Source organism: Ziziphus jujuba, chromosome 6 (genome assembly GCF_031755915.1).
Source record: "Ziziphus jujuba cultivar Dongzao chromosome 6, ASM3175591v1".
NCBI classification, from domain to species: domain Eukaryota; kingdom Viridiplantae; phylum Streptophyta; class Magnoliopsida; order Rosales; family Rhamnaceae; genus Ziziphus; species Ziziphus jujuba.
In genome coordinates, this window is record NC_083384.1 from 28,363,251 (window position 1) to 28,378,857 (window position 15,607).

Below are 15,607 nucleotides of genomic sequence, written 5' to 3' on the forward strand. Positions count from 1 at the left end.
AAGACATTAGAAAGCTTTGGGATTATGCTAACTACTTTTCGAATTGTAAAGTAAAAGTACATACTCGCACATGAGAGTTCTGCGAACTCACGTTTGCAGCAATGGACCAGCGATGACTGTCGAGGACCAACCCTTTATGTACAAGGAATTTTTTGGATTCCAGAACTAGTTGGATTGTTCTTGGTACAATGAATGCTACTTTGTCTCCAAGAAAACTTCCCTCTTGTTTATGGATACGGTTCCTATCACCATCCACAATGTAATTAAGGTTTGGAACCTCTTTCCCTTAATTTGGAAGATAGTTGCCACCACATTAAAACGCTATATATGCATATATGTATATTGTTTTCATAGAAACTATCTTTTATTATTCAAAAAAAAAAATATATATATATATATATAATTTTTTTTTCTAGAAAAAAAAATATTTTCTAACTTACAATTAACTAACATAATAACCTGACAAATCTTATAATTAACATTTCAATTAATAATTTAAAATTAAAAACTTAATTTGGAATATAAACAATATTCTTATCACATCATTATATTTTCTATTATAAATTGAAAAATCATATATATTTTTTGGATTGAATGTATACCATATATAATGCGGTAAAAATTGTATATATGTGTATACCATATTGTTATTTTTTTGTTTTATAATTAAAGGCTTTGCCAATTTGTCATAAGCTCGAACTTCGACAGAAGAAGATAAAAAAATATAATCTTTGCCCACTCAACTAATTGCATTCTTCCATATTATTATATTATTACTTTAATGACTGTTAAGTACCAGAATGTGGTACTGTTTTTATAGTAAGCTCTCAACATAAATCGGAAACAAACAAACAAACCAAAAAAAAAAAAAAAAAAAGAATGTCTGTTCATATATAAATGTGCCATCATACATATATATATATATATATAATGCACAGAAATTATGACCCTTTTGTCTAAATCATGTGGTGCCTCGACCTGCCTCTCCAACTGATTTATTTTCTTCCTCAAGAAATATAAATTATTGCAACCCTTCTCGTAGCTTAAAAAAGCAGCATTTCAATAGCCGACACGCCCACATGCCCGGACCGACCCACTAATATATCTTCGTTTTGCACAGTCACATTGAAAAAAACAAAGAAATAAAAGACCATCCCACTACTATTTTTTAAAATTTCAACGCGGTTGTTACAAAACTTAGTACTATATATAAAACCTACTCCATAAAAAACTCTTTTACACCACCAAAACCCATTATTCATTTCGCAAAAGCAAAAGAAAAAAAAAAACACTACCACAGGTTTATCAAACTTTCCATTCCACTTTCTCAGTCCCCAAACAAAAAATGGCTGAAGAAATCCAATCTTGGCCATTGAATCCTTCCAGATTAAACCACAGAAGCGACGAAGAGAATCCCGTATTCAACAACATCCGAAAAGAAAGGAGCAACAAATGTTTCGTCTATGTTTTCACTGCTATTGTTCTTCAAAGCATCTTCATACTAGTTTTTGCATTGGTCGTGCTTCGTCCCAAATCTCCCAGCGTCAAACTCAGGTCAGTCACTGTCAAATCTCTAAGATACACAACTTCTCCACTCCCTTCACTCAATGCAACTTTGGTGGCCGAGATTTCGATAAAGAATCCGAATTTCGGAAGCTTTAAGTTCGAGAATTCCGCCGTGAGTTTTCTATACGAAGGTAAGCAAATTAATGGAAAGAAAACGGTGAAAGGGAATGTCAGTGCTAGAGAAACGAAGAGGTTTAATGTGAGTGTTGAAGTGAGATCGAGCAGGTTGTCGGAGAAACAGAATCTAGTAAATGACTTGAATTCTGGGATTGTGAAACTCAGCAGCCTTGCCAGGATTGTTGGTAAAGTTCATTTGATTAAGATTTTAAAGACCAAAAAGACTAAGGAAATGAATTGCACCATGTCAATCAATTTGAAAAACCGCACCATAAAGGATTTACTTTGCAACTAATAGTTTGTTTGTTTGTTTTTTCTTTTTCTTTTTTTTTTTTTCAAATATATAAATTTCTTTCAATTTTGATTATGTGCAGGATTTAGATTTTTGATCAGTTTTGTATTCTTTAATTTGTTTTGATCGTACATTCTCTATAAGAACCATGTGATGATATACGTGCTTTAATGTCCATCTATATATGTTTGCCGACCTTTTTATTTTTTTTTAATTTTTTGTGGGTTTATGTTATTAGATAACAGCTAATGTCCATGAGGAATGAATAATGCAGTTTAACGCAGTGCTTTGCAGCTTCATGTGGTTGATGATGGATTATAGTTAATTAATAAATTAATTAGCAAATTCAATTAATTAGAAGCTCATAGAGTTCAAAAGATGTTAAAGTTGAAGGAACAATTAATGGGTATTATTAATTATTTGTAACGGAAGTAAAAAAGAAATATCCTGAGAGATTGACGCATCAATTAAAGCTGAGAGATGTTTAACTTTCTAGCATTATACCTCAAATGTATATCATTAAAAGCGAGTAGAGTAACAGTATAATTAACGGTCTCACCGAATAACATGGAATTTAATTAGATAAATAAATAATAAACTTTCAATGAATATGACAGCAACGACTTTATTTTTGAAAAGTGAAGGTGGGGTCAGCCAAAGACCGTGTATATTCCACTTGAAGCCTGTTTTGCCATCTCTCTCTCTCTCTCTCTCTCTCTCTCTCTCTCTTTTGGTATTAGATTTCTTTCTAAGATGAAAGTATCAGCCTCTGTCACGATGAAAAGATAATAACACATAAAACACGGTATCTGATCATCCATCCCTTTCCTACTCGTGGGTGATATAATTTCATCTAATCTAAGAACATTAACAAAATGAAAAATAAAATAAAATTATTTAAACTAAATTAAAAAAACAACTATCCATCACTAAATGGGAAAGAAAATGGGAACGAAAAAAACCGCGTCCAAAGGCATCGTTATTTAAAATAAATAAATTTGGGAACGGGTTCGTTTTACTTTTTTTTTTTTTTTTTTATAATTATGTGTGATATATTTAGGGAGAGTTACAGTTTGTTAAACATGTTATACAATTATAAATTTGGAGGAAAAAACAATATAAAAACGTTCACACAATTTAAAATTAAGTTCAATTTAATTTTTATAATTTTTTTCTCTTCCCCATAATTTTATAGTTAAATTGAATATCTAACAAACACTAACATTTTAAATAACAAATTACAGAGAAAAATAAAAAACCAACGCAGTATCCCATATGGAAATGAGCTTGCATGACTCCAATCATTGATCCAGCCTGAAGGGTCCATGGATCCAAGTTTTTGGCCCATTTTAATCTCTATGGAAGCCTGGTACAAGTGAGCTGGACCCAACTGGAATTATAGAGGTTCTTTTTTTTTTTTTAATAATATATTAAGATATATATTTTTGCATGGGGGATTGCAACTCAAAACCTTTTTTTTTTTTTTTTTTCTGCTAAATGAAACTCAAACTTGTTAGACTTTACTAATCAACTATTCCCAGCTTATCAAACTGCTAATTAATATACTCCTTGGAAGAAATTGAGGATTCATATACTAAAACTTTGATTCTTCAAAAAATTGTAATAAAGATGAAATGAAATAGAATTTGTCGGACTCACTAAAATTACACCTTAGATTTTATAGAACTGAATAATATGACAAGGTTCGGGTAATAAGAATGGAACATACTGAAAATTTGTGCGGGAGAGATTTTGTTGGTACGAACTACAAAAAAAATGATTTTTTTTCCTCTTTTTACATATTAAAATGGAAGGATATATTACATTACATACTTTCAAAAAAACTTTTAATTACAATTAGATATTTTCATAAAATTATAAAAATATAAATACAAAAATATCCAATTGTAAAAAAAAAAAATTTAAAAATATACAGTATAATATATCCTAAAATAGAATGAAGAATTCTTTTTTTTTTTTTTTTATAATAACTTATTGCCAATCAAACTCTCACATAGTGTTTGTTTGCTAGTTGTTTATTTTTTTCTCCAGAATATTAATAACAAACAATTTATGGTTAACAATTCCATCAGAATATTAATAATACTACTAATTCAAACTCTAGAAAAAAACGAAAAATTAATGGCCGGGTTTGGACCAGGTCAACCGGCGTATTCAAAGGAGGGCAGTGTATGGATGATCTGTTTGTAGTGAGACTAGCTTTGAAAAGTACGTAATTTGATCCAGTCCACGTACAAGCCCAGTCCCATCCTCTGATGTTCTTTGAAACTATGTTGAAAAGCTACCCAAATGCGTTTATTCCATTCATTTCATCATTTAACTTTTTTCATATACAAAAAGAAAAAGAAAAAAAAAATTATAAGATATCTAGTGGGGGTCGGAGATAAAGAAATCTCTGTCTTTCATTTATTTTGTGAAAATTTGTTTATTATTTTTTAAAATTGTTTACTCCCTGTACTCATGTCACAAAAAACAATAACCAAGTTATTATTATTTTTTTGTAAATCAGAATATACGAAAACTTGAATTGTAAAGAAAAAGAAAAATTACCAATTTGATCATACTCAAAGGACAACCACTAAAATTCATTATTAGGTATTTTCCACAAAGATGGCTGTGAACATATAAGAACATTTTTTGTAAACATTTTGTTATAATGTACCTATTTCTTTATCCAAATTAGACATTTTAAGGACTTTTTCGATCATTACATTGAGAATTATTGAAATTCATGATATTAATTATGCCTGTCTAAAAAAAAGAGAGTATTTTCAAAGTGTCATCAAAAGGAAATAGATGAATATTTACTGAATTGCCACTAACTCTGTTAATCGGTGCAAATTTCAAAGTGGGTGGATATTTTTACTGCATGACCACTGACTCCATTAATCATCGCAAATGAAAGAAAATTTTTCATTTCCAACTCCAAATTTCCAAAGTGGGACCCTGCCGGCTTGTCTAGTCTCCAAAAATGTTGAACATCTAGAAGCAATAAAAAAGCAATTTCCTCATCCTTTATCAGATTCACATCTGACCGTACAAATATGATACCAAATGTTCTTAACACGAAGGAAAAAAGCCAACCCCACTTCACTCTCTATTTTTATGTCGTCCAATCATAAATTTTTCAATTTTATACTACAAAAAAAGTTAATTATAGTTTTCTTACATTCAGATATTATCCCACACCCTTTTGCCTGCTAGAATCCATTCTTTAATTATTCACCAAAAAAAAGAATCAATTATTTAATTGATCTCTACGTTGAAAATGGAACCAATTGTATAGTCTTGACTCTTAACTCAAAGAAGCTTCTCTTGATTATAGCGGAAAACGCATCTATATCAGTGGAATTCTTAGATGGAAAATTTCTCCATACTAAAATTAATAAACTCTTCAATTGATTACATATATATATATATATATATATATATCTATGTATCTTGCTTTTAAGCTAAAAATTTCTAAAATACAGCCACAGATGACTACAAAAAGTCAATATTCAAGCCGTGTTTTCCATGCAAACGCGTTTAAAAATTGAAACAAAAGCATACACACTAAAATACCTAATAGAAAAAATACCAAAATTTGGTTTTGAACCACTAACAACAAGTTCACGCAAGCCAATTAAAAATTCTTCTCTTAGAATTTACTCGAACACTTCACTATCAAGCGCAAACACGAATAAACAAATTTTCAACCACAAAATAATAATAATAATAATAATCTTTCCAATTATATATATATGCAAAACCCACCTAACATTCTATTTTTTCTAACAAGTAAAAATCAAATCTTATTATTATTGTTATTCTCATTCTTCTACTATGTCTAAGCACGAACAAGTAAAACCCTTAGCCCCAGCCGCATGGCATATTCGCAGCGACGAAGAGCTTTCGACGGAATCACGGCTCCGTCAGCGAAAATACGTAATCTGCTGCGGCTGTACGACTGCCGTTTTGCTGATTCTGGCCGTCATACTCATAGTCCTCGGCTTCACCGTTTTACATGTAAGAGAACCCATCATCCACATGAACCGCATCATCATCCAACGCCTAGAGCTCGACGACAATGGAATCCCACGCACCGACGTTAACATCACTCTTTTAGCCGAGGTCTCGGTCAAGAATCCCAACTACGCGTCGTTCCGATTCAAGAACACAACCACGTTGATTTACTACGGCGGCGCTGAGGTCGGCGAGGGTAGGAATCCGCCTGGGAAGGCCAAAGCTAGAAGGACGATGAGGATGAACATGACGGTGGATGTAATTCCGGCCGAAGTCGCCGCCGTTCCCGGGTTTTCGAGTGAATATAGTTCCGGCCGAGCGTTGACTTTCGACACGTATACCAAAGTCGATGGAAAAGTCAAAATTGCTAGCGTTGTGAAGAAGAACGTGGAGGTCAAGTTGAACTGTACGGTGTCGTTTAACATCAAAAGCGGGGAGATTCAGAACAAGCCTTGCATACAGAAAGTTAGCCTCTAGTTTTTTTTTTTTTTTTTTAAATGCTATATAGTAAAGAGTATATGAAGGAAAATCCTGATACTAGTTCATTTTTATTGAAATGTGTTTGGTTTCTATACAAAGAGTTTTTCCAGATAATTTTAGTTAGGAATTAATTAGATCCGTAATTATGAGCCAGTATTATGAATGTTTTCCATTTGCTCTGTTTGATCCAAGGTCAACCGAGATGACTTGGAAAACACGTCCCGGCCCATTATTTGAACCAAAATTCTAATTATGTGGGCTAAAACAATAGGGACTTGAATTTTCAATATTTTCAAATTAACTTACAAGCATCAAGTCCTATCAAAGTTGCTTTTTCTGCGTTAATGGAACCATCAAGTCCTGTCACTATTAGTTTGGTGTTGTCCAAATACTGAATTACCAATCAGTGTTAAATATTAGGGGATGATCATGAATATGGTTTGCCACCAAAAATCTAAAGATATGTTGTTGGACTACTGCTGATATAGAATGAAAAATTAAATTTTAAAGGAAGTTTCAGCTGATTTCATTTGCCATAAATAAAGTGACTTATCAATCAGCATATTAAGCTTAAAAAAAAAAAAAAAAAAAAAAGAGGGAAAGTTAGAAGAAAAAAAAATTGAAAAAGAAGAGAAAAACTAGACCATTAAACAAGATGATTGAATGCATGTTTAAAGTTATTTTGTCTGTTAAGAGTATTTTTGTGTGTTTAAGAACAATCCAGAAAACAAAGATTTGAGTGTTTAACATGCATTTGCCGGGTTCAATAAAGCCGATAGCTTTTTTATTCTACAAATTCAACATATGACAGAAAAAATTATAACGATAATAAAACCAAAAAAAAAAAAAAAAAATTGCATTACCTTCCATTCAAAATGATTACTATATAATGACAACTCACCCAAAGTAAAACATATATGGGCTAAAACTCAAACCTAAGATGATGAAGCCGAAAGCGGTCATCTCGGCCACAGGCCAGTCCTGGCGATACTGTGGCAATAATTATATGGAGTAATCGTTTTGAAAAGCTGGTGATTTAACTTTTTAAACCCATGAGTATTTTCAAATACAAATTATCAGATTTTATTTTATTTTGCTAATATTATTTTATTAATTTTTATAAACTATCTTATTTTAAAGTTAAAATCTAATCTTAGAGTTAACAGGCTAATTTAATAAGGGCTTAATCACTCTTGTAGGTAAGTGTTCTTAATAGTATTGGAACATTATATGGATGTACTGCTTTTCTACGTGGAGCTCTCAGGAGGCGTACCTTTGCAAACTCCCAGTGACTGGCTTCCAGCAAGCAAATTTGCATCTTTGTTTTTATTTTAAACTTTTGTTTTTACTGACTTGACATTTCATTCGGCAATAATTGAAAACTTTATTCCGCATGATGATCAATCAAGCGACTGAAATAATAATAAATTTTTTTTTTTAAAATTGTAATATAATCCATCATTAAAGATAAGTCGGATAAATGAATCACTGGGACCACTCATTAAGTCTAGGAGGTCATATATATATATGTGCGTGTGTGTGTTTGTTTATATATATATATATATATATAGCTTGAAGCTTGGAAATCTTATCAGGAGTTGCTTAATTAATTTCTCATGCAATCAATCTAAAATAGTAGTTTGATCATCGATTTTCATTTCCTTTACAAGTCTTTTTTGTTTTTTCGAAAACAAACAGTCCAGATTGGTAATCATCTTTTTTCTGATTAATCAAGTTCAAAAGCTAAAAACGTTCTTTCATTATTGAAGTTGAAAGAGAAAGGAGGTCAGGCCAAGCATATCAACCAAGAAATCAGTGCCAATCCACCAATATCAACGATTTACAACTAATTACAAGACTTTTAAATGCTTATAATCTCTCCCTTAGCTGATCGGTGCCCATACATGAATCATCTATCTGTCTACAATTTTTACCAAAGCCAAACACTTATTGATGACCATTTACATTTTGCTATTTACATGTATCTCAATAATGCATAGATAGGCTTACACGCTAAGGTACATGAACATGCCAGTTTTCATAGTCTCTCATCGAAAAATACACAAGACCATCTTTCATGAGTACAGGATTTTGATGGGCTTCCTTGTCCCTCATTGCAGTCACATTTGCCATGATTACCTAAAAACAAATCCAACAATATATCCCTTCGCAGAGGTTGAAAATATAACTGGGTTTTGTTCATGAATTTCATTTACTTATAATATGGTCTCCAATTATAGCACCATTTTTCTAGTCCCGCTAATTGATATGGTATATCTGAAACAGCCCCGCAAAGTTAAAAGGGGCATGCTCCAAATTAACAAGTGTATGTGGAGGGAAAAATTGGCATTTTGAAGAAACCAAAATATCTAATGGCTGATAATGAACCGATTTTGGTGAATGTCTGGATGATGATTCCATAGGGATTACAATGACATATAATGAAGTTTCTTCAGAGCATTTAACAATGACAAATTCATTTTCCCAGAGACCTTTTTTTTTTTTTTTTTCTTTTTCAGCTGAAACATTTTCCCAAAGACTTGCACATTATCTTTCTGACCATGCAAAATGGGGATTCTCCTACTGCAGCGTTCAGTCCCACGCTTTTGGTCACCGTCACTGTTTCCTTTCTTCATTTTTAACTCAAAATTATTGTTGAAGAAACAAAAATTTTGCAACGAAATTGTCTTGGATTGGCAAAAATCCCCATTTAATTTTATTTTTGAAGGGATCCGCCCCATTTCTTGATTAAACGGGAAATGGAGCAGGCAACCTTACCATGGATCAGGGACAAAACGGGGACGAGAGTTGTATTCCTTCTAACCGTAGATATATTTATATATAACTATATTTACATATATATTTTATTTTAAATATATATTTATACTTTTTTTATAAAATTATGTATCAAATTTATATAATATATTTGCAGTATTTATAATATATATTTGTATCAAATATATATTTTGATGTTAAAAATTAAAATACAATTTAAAATTAATTTTTTTATTGCTTAATGGGTAAACGTAGAATCCCCGTCCCCATTCATTTCTCCATCAAAAAAAATCTCCATCCCGTTCCTGTTTAAAATGAATAGGGAATGGGATAAGAATGAGGTGAGAAAAAATAATCAAGGTAGAGAGTGGGGAAGGCCAATCCAGCCCCACCCCGCCTTGTTATTTGAAGCAAATGACTCTGCCATTGCTTTAGGATAAGCCTTTTTATTTGAAGCAAATGACTTTGCCATTGTTTTAGGATAACTTTTATTTCTATTTTCTTTTTACACTTCATAAAAGCAGCATTTTACTATTTAGAAGTTATTCTAGAGGGTTGAATTTCTTTCACAAAACTATTCTATAACACTCAAAAATTACTTTTGATCCTTAAAAAATTAGAAGCACCATTTCCGAAACCATGCTAAAGAGGACCTCATTAGTCTTGATCCTTCCTTTTCATTGAAGTTTATCTACACACAAATTCAATGATCCTCTTCTAGATTTCTTATTTCGATCCAAAAAGAAATAAAAGTCTACTCCTTCTAGATACTATTCCTCTAAATTTAATATGCACATGAGAACAAAATCACATGGCTACTAATATATCCAAGTAGTTGTCAAATTTGTTCACATATATTAACTATTAAGTCTACAATAAACATACTATATTGTCAGAAATATTTATATTTCTATCAATAAAAATGTATTTTCAAAATTGAATGCCATATTGCTTGTGAATCAAGTGGGAAAAAAAAAATACTTTGATAAATAAACAATAGTTGAATTAAAATTGAGACTAGACGTGAGAAGCGTAAAGCAACACCTAGCAAGTCTCTAAGACACGTGGTGGATTCATATGTACATAACCATATTATATAAAAGCAAACAAATGCCACTGATCCACATGCAAGGCAGACATTGCGGAATATTGTTAGGGAACCAGCTTCCAAGGATATATGCCTTTGTAAAACAACGCATGGCATAACTCACCATATATCAAAATTATCATAGAAGTAATTCATGAAAATATATCCTCTATATATATATATATACATCAAAGAAGGATATGAAACTTTCTTTTTGGAATTTGTTTTTATTTTATAATCTGTTTGGTGGAATTTGACTTATCACCATGCAAATTGTCAGAGTTAGACACAAATAGGATGCTAAAAACGCTAAAATTAAGCTCCAAATAGCAATAAAGAACAAACAAGCTAAAAGTTTTATTTATCATAATGGCTAAAATTAATTGTAGAGTATTTCTTTTTTTTTTTTTTTTTTTGGGTCTTATTTTTTTCCCACATAAAATCAACAGTACCTTCTGGTCTTCTTGCTATCACGAGGTTAATGTACCACGAGATCAATGCTCAAGTTTGAAGCCAAAAAAATAAATAAATAAATAAAAGGCTGAGCCCTTTTTTTTTTTTTTTTTTCGGTGAATAAGCTCAAGTTAAGAAAAAAGTAACTTTATATTATATCTTGATGATTTATTTGGATATAGTTTGTCATTCCAATAAACCAAAAAATAGTTTACCAATTACGTCTTTTCAGAAAAAAAAGAAACGAAAGATATTATCAGAAACAAAAATAATAGTACTTCTAGCTTCAAATTTCAAATCAATTTTATGAGTATTATTATTAAAATCAAATTGCAAATTATTGACAGAGTATATTTTTTTTCTTCACAAATCCCAAGATACAAAGGAGGATGGGTTAGGGCTAAGATATCAAAAAGCTGCCTAAAACACTTTGATAAGACTTGCTTTTTAGTCCATAAAAAATCGAAATGTTCTTAATAATCGGCTAAAGTGAGAGTATGAGCAAATTGTGGAGAATAAAAACAAGCAAAATCTAGGAATCCTATAATGGACCAAAAACGACAAAAGGCTCGCCATTAGGTAGCAGCAGCAGAATTCTGAGAGCCTCAGCGGTATTGTAGGCCCAGACATTCACACAAGCAGACAAATTGAATCTACAAAGTGCAAAACCCCGCTTAATTTCACAAACAACACGGAAATTTGGTGCATTCAACATCAACCCCATTACACCTCCCCACAACAAAAAGCTTCACAGATTTCAATGATTCTGATTGAGAGTAGACCATTTTCAAAACCATGTCTTGCCCAAGACACATAAATATGAGAAAAAAGAGTGCTAGAATCTGTGTTTCTTTCTTGTTTAAGTATGTTTTAGTCGTGCATATAGAGATTCCAAACTCCCTCTCTCTCTCTCTCTCTCTAAATCTAATCACACTCATCTTTACTCTGTTCCTCTATCTCTCTCTTCCTTTTATGAAAAAAGAAATATCTTTTTTTACTGTTTAGGTCCTAACTTTTCCATCTTCTCTGACCACTAAAGACACCATTAAATCCAGCTCCCAAGAGGCCCATAAAAGCTTTTTAAGACTTCAAATAAACAATAACAATGCGGAAATATAAAAAATAAAATAAAAAAAAGGAAATTAATCTTAGATTTTCCATAGCTAATAAGTTTGTGGGCAAGAAGAAAACCAAAATTTCGAAGTGTGGTCACAATAGTAATTGAGTAGTGCTACTGATTACAACGAAAAAAAATATAGGTACAAAGATCTGATTCTTCTTTCACTTTCATGGAAAAGCTTAGAGCTTTTACAGGGGCCAAGAGAGTGAAGGTTCATCCTACTCGTTACCCATATTACCAACCATTCCACTATTTTTTGAAGCATTTTCTGAGTTTCCGAACATCATTTACAAAGACCAACTCATTTTTCCATTATAATTTGAGAATGAAATTGACCCAACTACAACATTGACTGGCTTCTACAGAGAACAATTTTCCCGCTATTTTCTAATATATAGGAGACGCCAGAGATTAGATTAATCACGGCCGTTGATGATCACCATCTTTGCCTTCCTTCGACGATGTCCTTGACATATCTAAGGATTTCTCGTTTGTTGGATCGCTTACAGACCTTGGTAGCAGAGAAGACTCAGAATCTAGAAAAACCCAACGAAAAGAAAAAAAATAATAATAATAAGTTTTTTTAAATTTATTTTAAGATTAGAGAATGAATAATAAAATTGAAATCAGAGAATGTTAACATTACCTCTGGAGGCATTGAAGGATCTTTTGCAATGCAAAATGGCGCTCTGTATACCATCTTGTTGCTGGAGCAGAGAATCGTCACGTCTTCTTGACTGCACGGTTCCCGGAGGAACCGCCGCCACCGCAGACGAAGCCGATCGGCTTTTCCCCAGATGCTTGCAGACCACTCTGAGTCCAGCAGGGAGGTTCCCCTGTTTCTGGTTCTTGACATTGCTCGGTGAGGCTTCAGAAACTTCTGCCTCCGGTTGGCTCTTATCAGCCAGTGGTTTCGCCGTGATTGATTTCTGGGTCGCCGTCGCCGGAACCGGTGAGCCTTTCGCTACCGAACTGTTCAAGCTCAACTGCCCAGAAAACCTCAGCTTCTCTCCGTACCTTTTCGAAACTCGAACGTAGAGAGGCTTTACCATTTTCAAATACTTCTGCATTACTTCTTTGGTGAAGCGCTTCTCCTCGGAACTCGATTCGTCTGGGTTTTGCTGCTTCTGGGACTTGTTGCTGACCGAAGAATTTCTCGAGCTATTGTCTCTGGTGAAGAGGGACATAATAGGAACTTCTTCTACTTTGAATTTCACTGTGAAAAACTTGCTCTGATGCTGCTTTTGCCGTTGCTGTTCTTCTTGTTTTTCGGTCTTCTTTTGCTGTTGGGGCTCGTTTTGATGTTGTTTGGATGCGCAGGCAACAGATCCGTTCGTTTCTGCTTTCGTCTCTGTTTTCGACTCTGTTTTCGGCTCCGTTTTCGAGTCTGTTTTCTCAGAGCCATTCATTCTTGATTTCTTGAAACCCAACATGAAAACACGGAACTTTGTAGCGGATTTCAACAACGAAACTCGAAACTGAGGCTTAGAATTCGGTTCAGAAGGGTTAAACACAAGCGAAGAAGACTCGATGGGAACAAGCTTTCCTTTGAAGAACAAATCATCAGAAGGAGACAGGGACAGATTAGGATCCGCACGGTCATTGCTACAACCAGAAGAGAGCGTGAAGCCGAACTCTCTCTCGCCCTCCACCTCCACACCATCACAGTCTTCATCCTCCTCATCCTCCTCATCATCATCATAGTCATCGTTCTCTTCTTCCTCATCGCTGTCGCTTCCTCTAATGGGTTTTCTATTTTGACCCTCCTCGGCCTCCTCCTCATCTTCATCAGGAACAGCAAACTCCAAGTCAAAGAAGGGTCCGTCATCGTCGCCGTCGTCATCGTCGGTTTCGCCGTTGTTATGAGCAACGGCGGTGACAATCGTGGTGGTTCCTGTGGTGGGTCGGACATTAACACAAACATCTGCTGCTCCACCTCCAGCGCCACCGCCACCACCACCGCCAACGCCGCCGCCTCTCCAGTACTTAAGCAAGCTGAAAGCTTCCATGGTTGGGAGAGCCAGTATACAAGTAGAAATGGGTGGGGGGTAAGAGAGATTTTAATGGGCCTTTTCTCTTTGGGTATACAAAAAAGTAGGTAGAGAGAGCAGTAGAGGGAGAAAAAGGGAAAGTCTGGGCTTTACGAAAGAGAAAAAAAAGAAAAGCAGTCTTTAGGAGGAGGATTTAGGGGTTAATGGAGGAGAGTTTGAAATGGTGTGGCAGAGAGAGTAAAAGCTTTAACCATAGAGAGAGAGAGAGAGAGAGAGAGAGAGAGAGGGTTTTTGCTTTTATTTTGTTTGGAATTGATACGTGAGCTGCAGAGCAGTCATGTGAGACCGGTCCTGGCGTCAGATAATGGGGACGGAGACAGATTAATATGAGAGAGAGAGAGAGAGAGAAAGAGAGTGTGTACTGAGCATACGAAATACGAGTACGACCTTATTGTCTGCTTTCTCTCTCGCTCTGCTCTGCACTTTTTTGGTTCTCTCTCTTGGAGTTTTGATTCACCTGTCTCATTCTCATGTTTCTTATCGTGTTGCCCACATCCTCATTGGCTCCATTTTACGTTTCAATCTTCTTCTTCATCTTCTTCATCTTCTTCTTCTTCTTCTTCTTCTTGTTTAATTTTTTTCTAACCTTTCTTCTTTTTTTTTTTTCTTTTTTGAAATTTCCTTGTCAAATTGTGTTTACAAACCCAAGTATTTTTTTCCTGCTTGTTTTTCAATCTTTGAATTGTCACCATCGTGCTTGTTGTTTTTGAGTCACAAACCCATTTTTTTAAATGTATATTGGAGTTCACTGTTCGAATAAAAATTGTTAGTAGCATAACATTTTAAATCTGCAGTTATGTGTGTTATATTTATTGTTGAAATGTCTCTTTTAGATTGGTATAATGACATAGTTTGTCTTCCAAGAAAATTCAGTTGACTTGATAACGATTTTTATTTTATATTCTTGTTTTTTTTCTTGAACTAAGTTTGTTTTTGTAATTTGTGTTTTCAGAATGTCTATTTTAATTAATTACAATAAGATAAATCACTTTTTAGTCTTATAAAACCATGTTTCATATCATTTCGATTGAGTTTACCTAAAAGATACCATATCATTTGATGATCAAAGATTAAAGAAATCGATTGGTAACCTCCACCAAAATAATAATAATAATAATCCAGACTTATAACAAAAACATTGCTATACCACCTTTCATATCATTATTATTGAACATTTTATTTTTTTTCTCAGCTGTGCTGTCGAAAAACTTTTTATATGTACCAATTACCGTGATTTGAAAACACCTCAATGGAATCAATATCCGTGGGATAATGATTGTCTCCCTTTTACTAGAAATGTATAAATTTGATTTCAATAACCATATATAATGAAAAACTAAATTTGAAAACAATTCTATTATTACAGTGTTAATTTCTTTTTATAGTTTATAATTTAAAATAGAACAACCACATATGACAACAAAAAATAGATTTGTTAAATAATTAATTTTAAATAAATTTTTTTAAAATATAAGCAAAATAAGAGCATTCATATAATAATGTTGTATACAAAAATTATTTATAATTCTTGATTAATTATAATTTTCTAATTTTTTTGATAAAATAAACTTTTGAAGGAGAATATTTCTAAAAAAAAAATACAAAACTATGCCATATCAACTTACTATTTATTTTAGATA

The 15,607-nt window shown here is 33.1% G+C and overlaps 3 protein-coding genes across 3 annotated transcripts; 2 read left to right on the forward strand and 1 right to left on the reverse strand.

Moving 5' to 3' along the window:
- The first annotated feature begins 1,221 nt into the window (after positions 1-1,221).
- Positions 1,222-2,156, forward strand: LOC107430227 (late embryogenesis abundant protein At1g64065). The gene has a single exon (XM_016041043.4). It carries the CDS (start codon positions 1,346-1,348, stop codon positions 1,976-1,978), a length of 633 nt encoding a protein of 210 aa, XP_015896529.3. The 5' UTR covers positions 1,222-1,345; the 3' UTR covers positions 1,979-2,156.
- A 3,553-nt stretch (positions 2,157-5,709) lies between these two features.
- Positions 5,710-6,595, forward strand: LOC107430225 (uncharacterized). The gene has a single exon (XM_016041041.4). The coding sequence runs from the start codon at positions 5,822-5,824 to the stop codon at positions 6,476-6,478; it is 657 nt and encodes a 218-aa protein (XP_015896527.3). The 5' UTR covers positions 5,710-5,821; the 3' UTR covers positions 6,479-6,595.
- Positions 6,596-11,982: 5,387 nt separating this feature from the next.
- LOC107430220 (probable membrane-associated kinase regulator 2) lies at positions 11,983-14,342 on the reverse strand. Its single transcript, XM_016041034.4, has 2 exons — positions 12,563-14,342; positions 11,983-12,452 (listed from the first exon to the last, which is right to left on the reverse strand). Exons 1-2 carry the CDS (start codon positions 13,923-13,925, stop codon positions 12,337-12,339), a joined length of 1,479 nt encoding a protein of 492 aa, XP_015896520.3. The 5' UTR covers positions 13,926-14,342; the 3' UTR covers positions 11,983-12,336.
- Between the last annotated feature and the right edge of the window lie 1,265 nt (positions 14,343-15,607).

Excerpts from the sequence above, each read along its gene's own strand:
- LOC107430227 (XM_016041043.4), top strand. The coding sequence starts at position 1,346 with ATGGCTGAAGAAATCCAATCTTGGCCATTGAATCCTTCCAGATTAAAC.
- LOC107430225 (XM_016041041.4), top strand. The coding sequence starts at position 5,822 with ATGTCTAAGCACGAACAAGTAAAACCCTTAGCCCCAGCCGCATGGCAT.
- LOC107430220 (XM_016041034.4), bottom strand. The coding sequence starts at position 13,925 with ATGGAAGCTTTCAGCTTGCTTAAGTACTGGAGAGGCGGCGGCGTTGGC. Across the intron at positions 12,453-12,562 it reads ATCCTTCAATGCCTCCAGAG|ATTCTGAGTCTTCTCTGCTA; the intron begins GTAATGTTAACA and ends GGGTTTTTCTAG.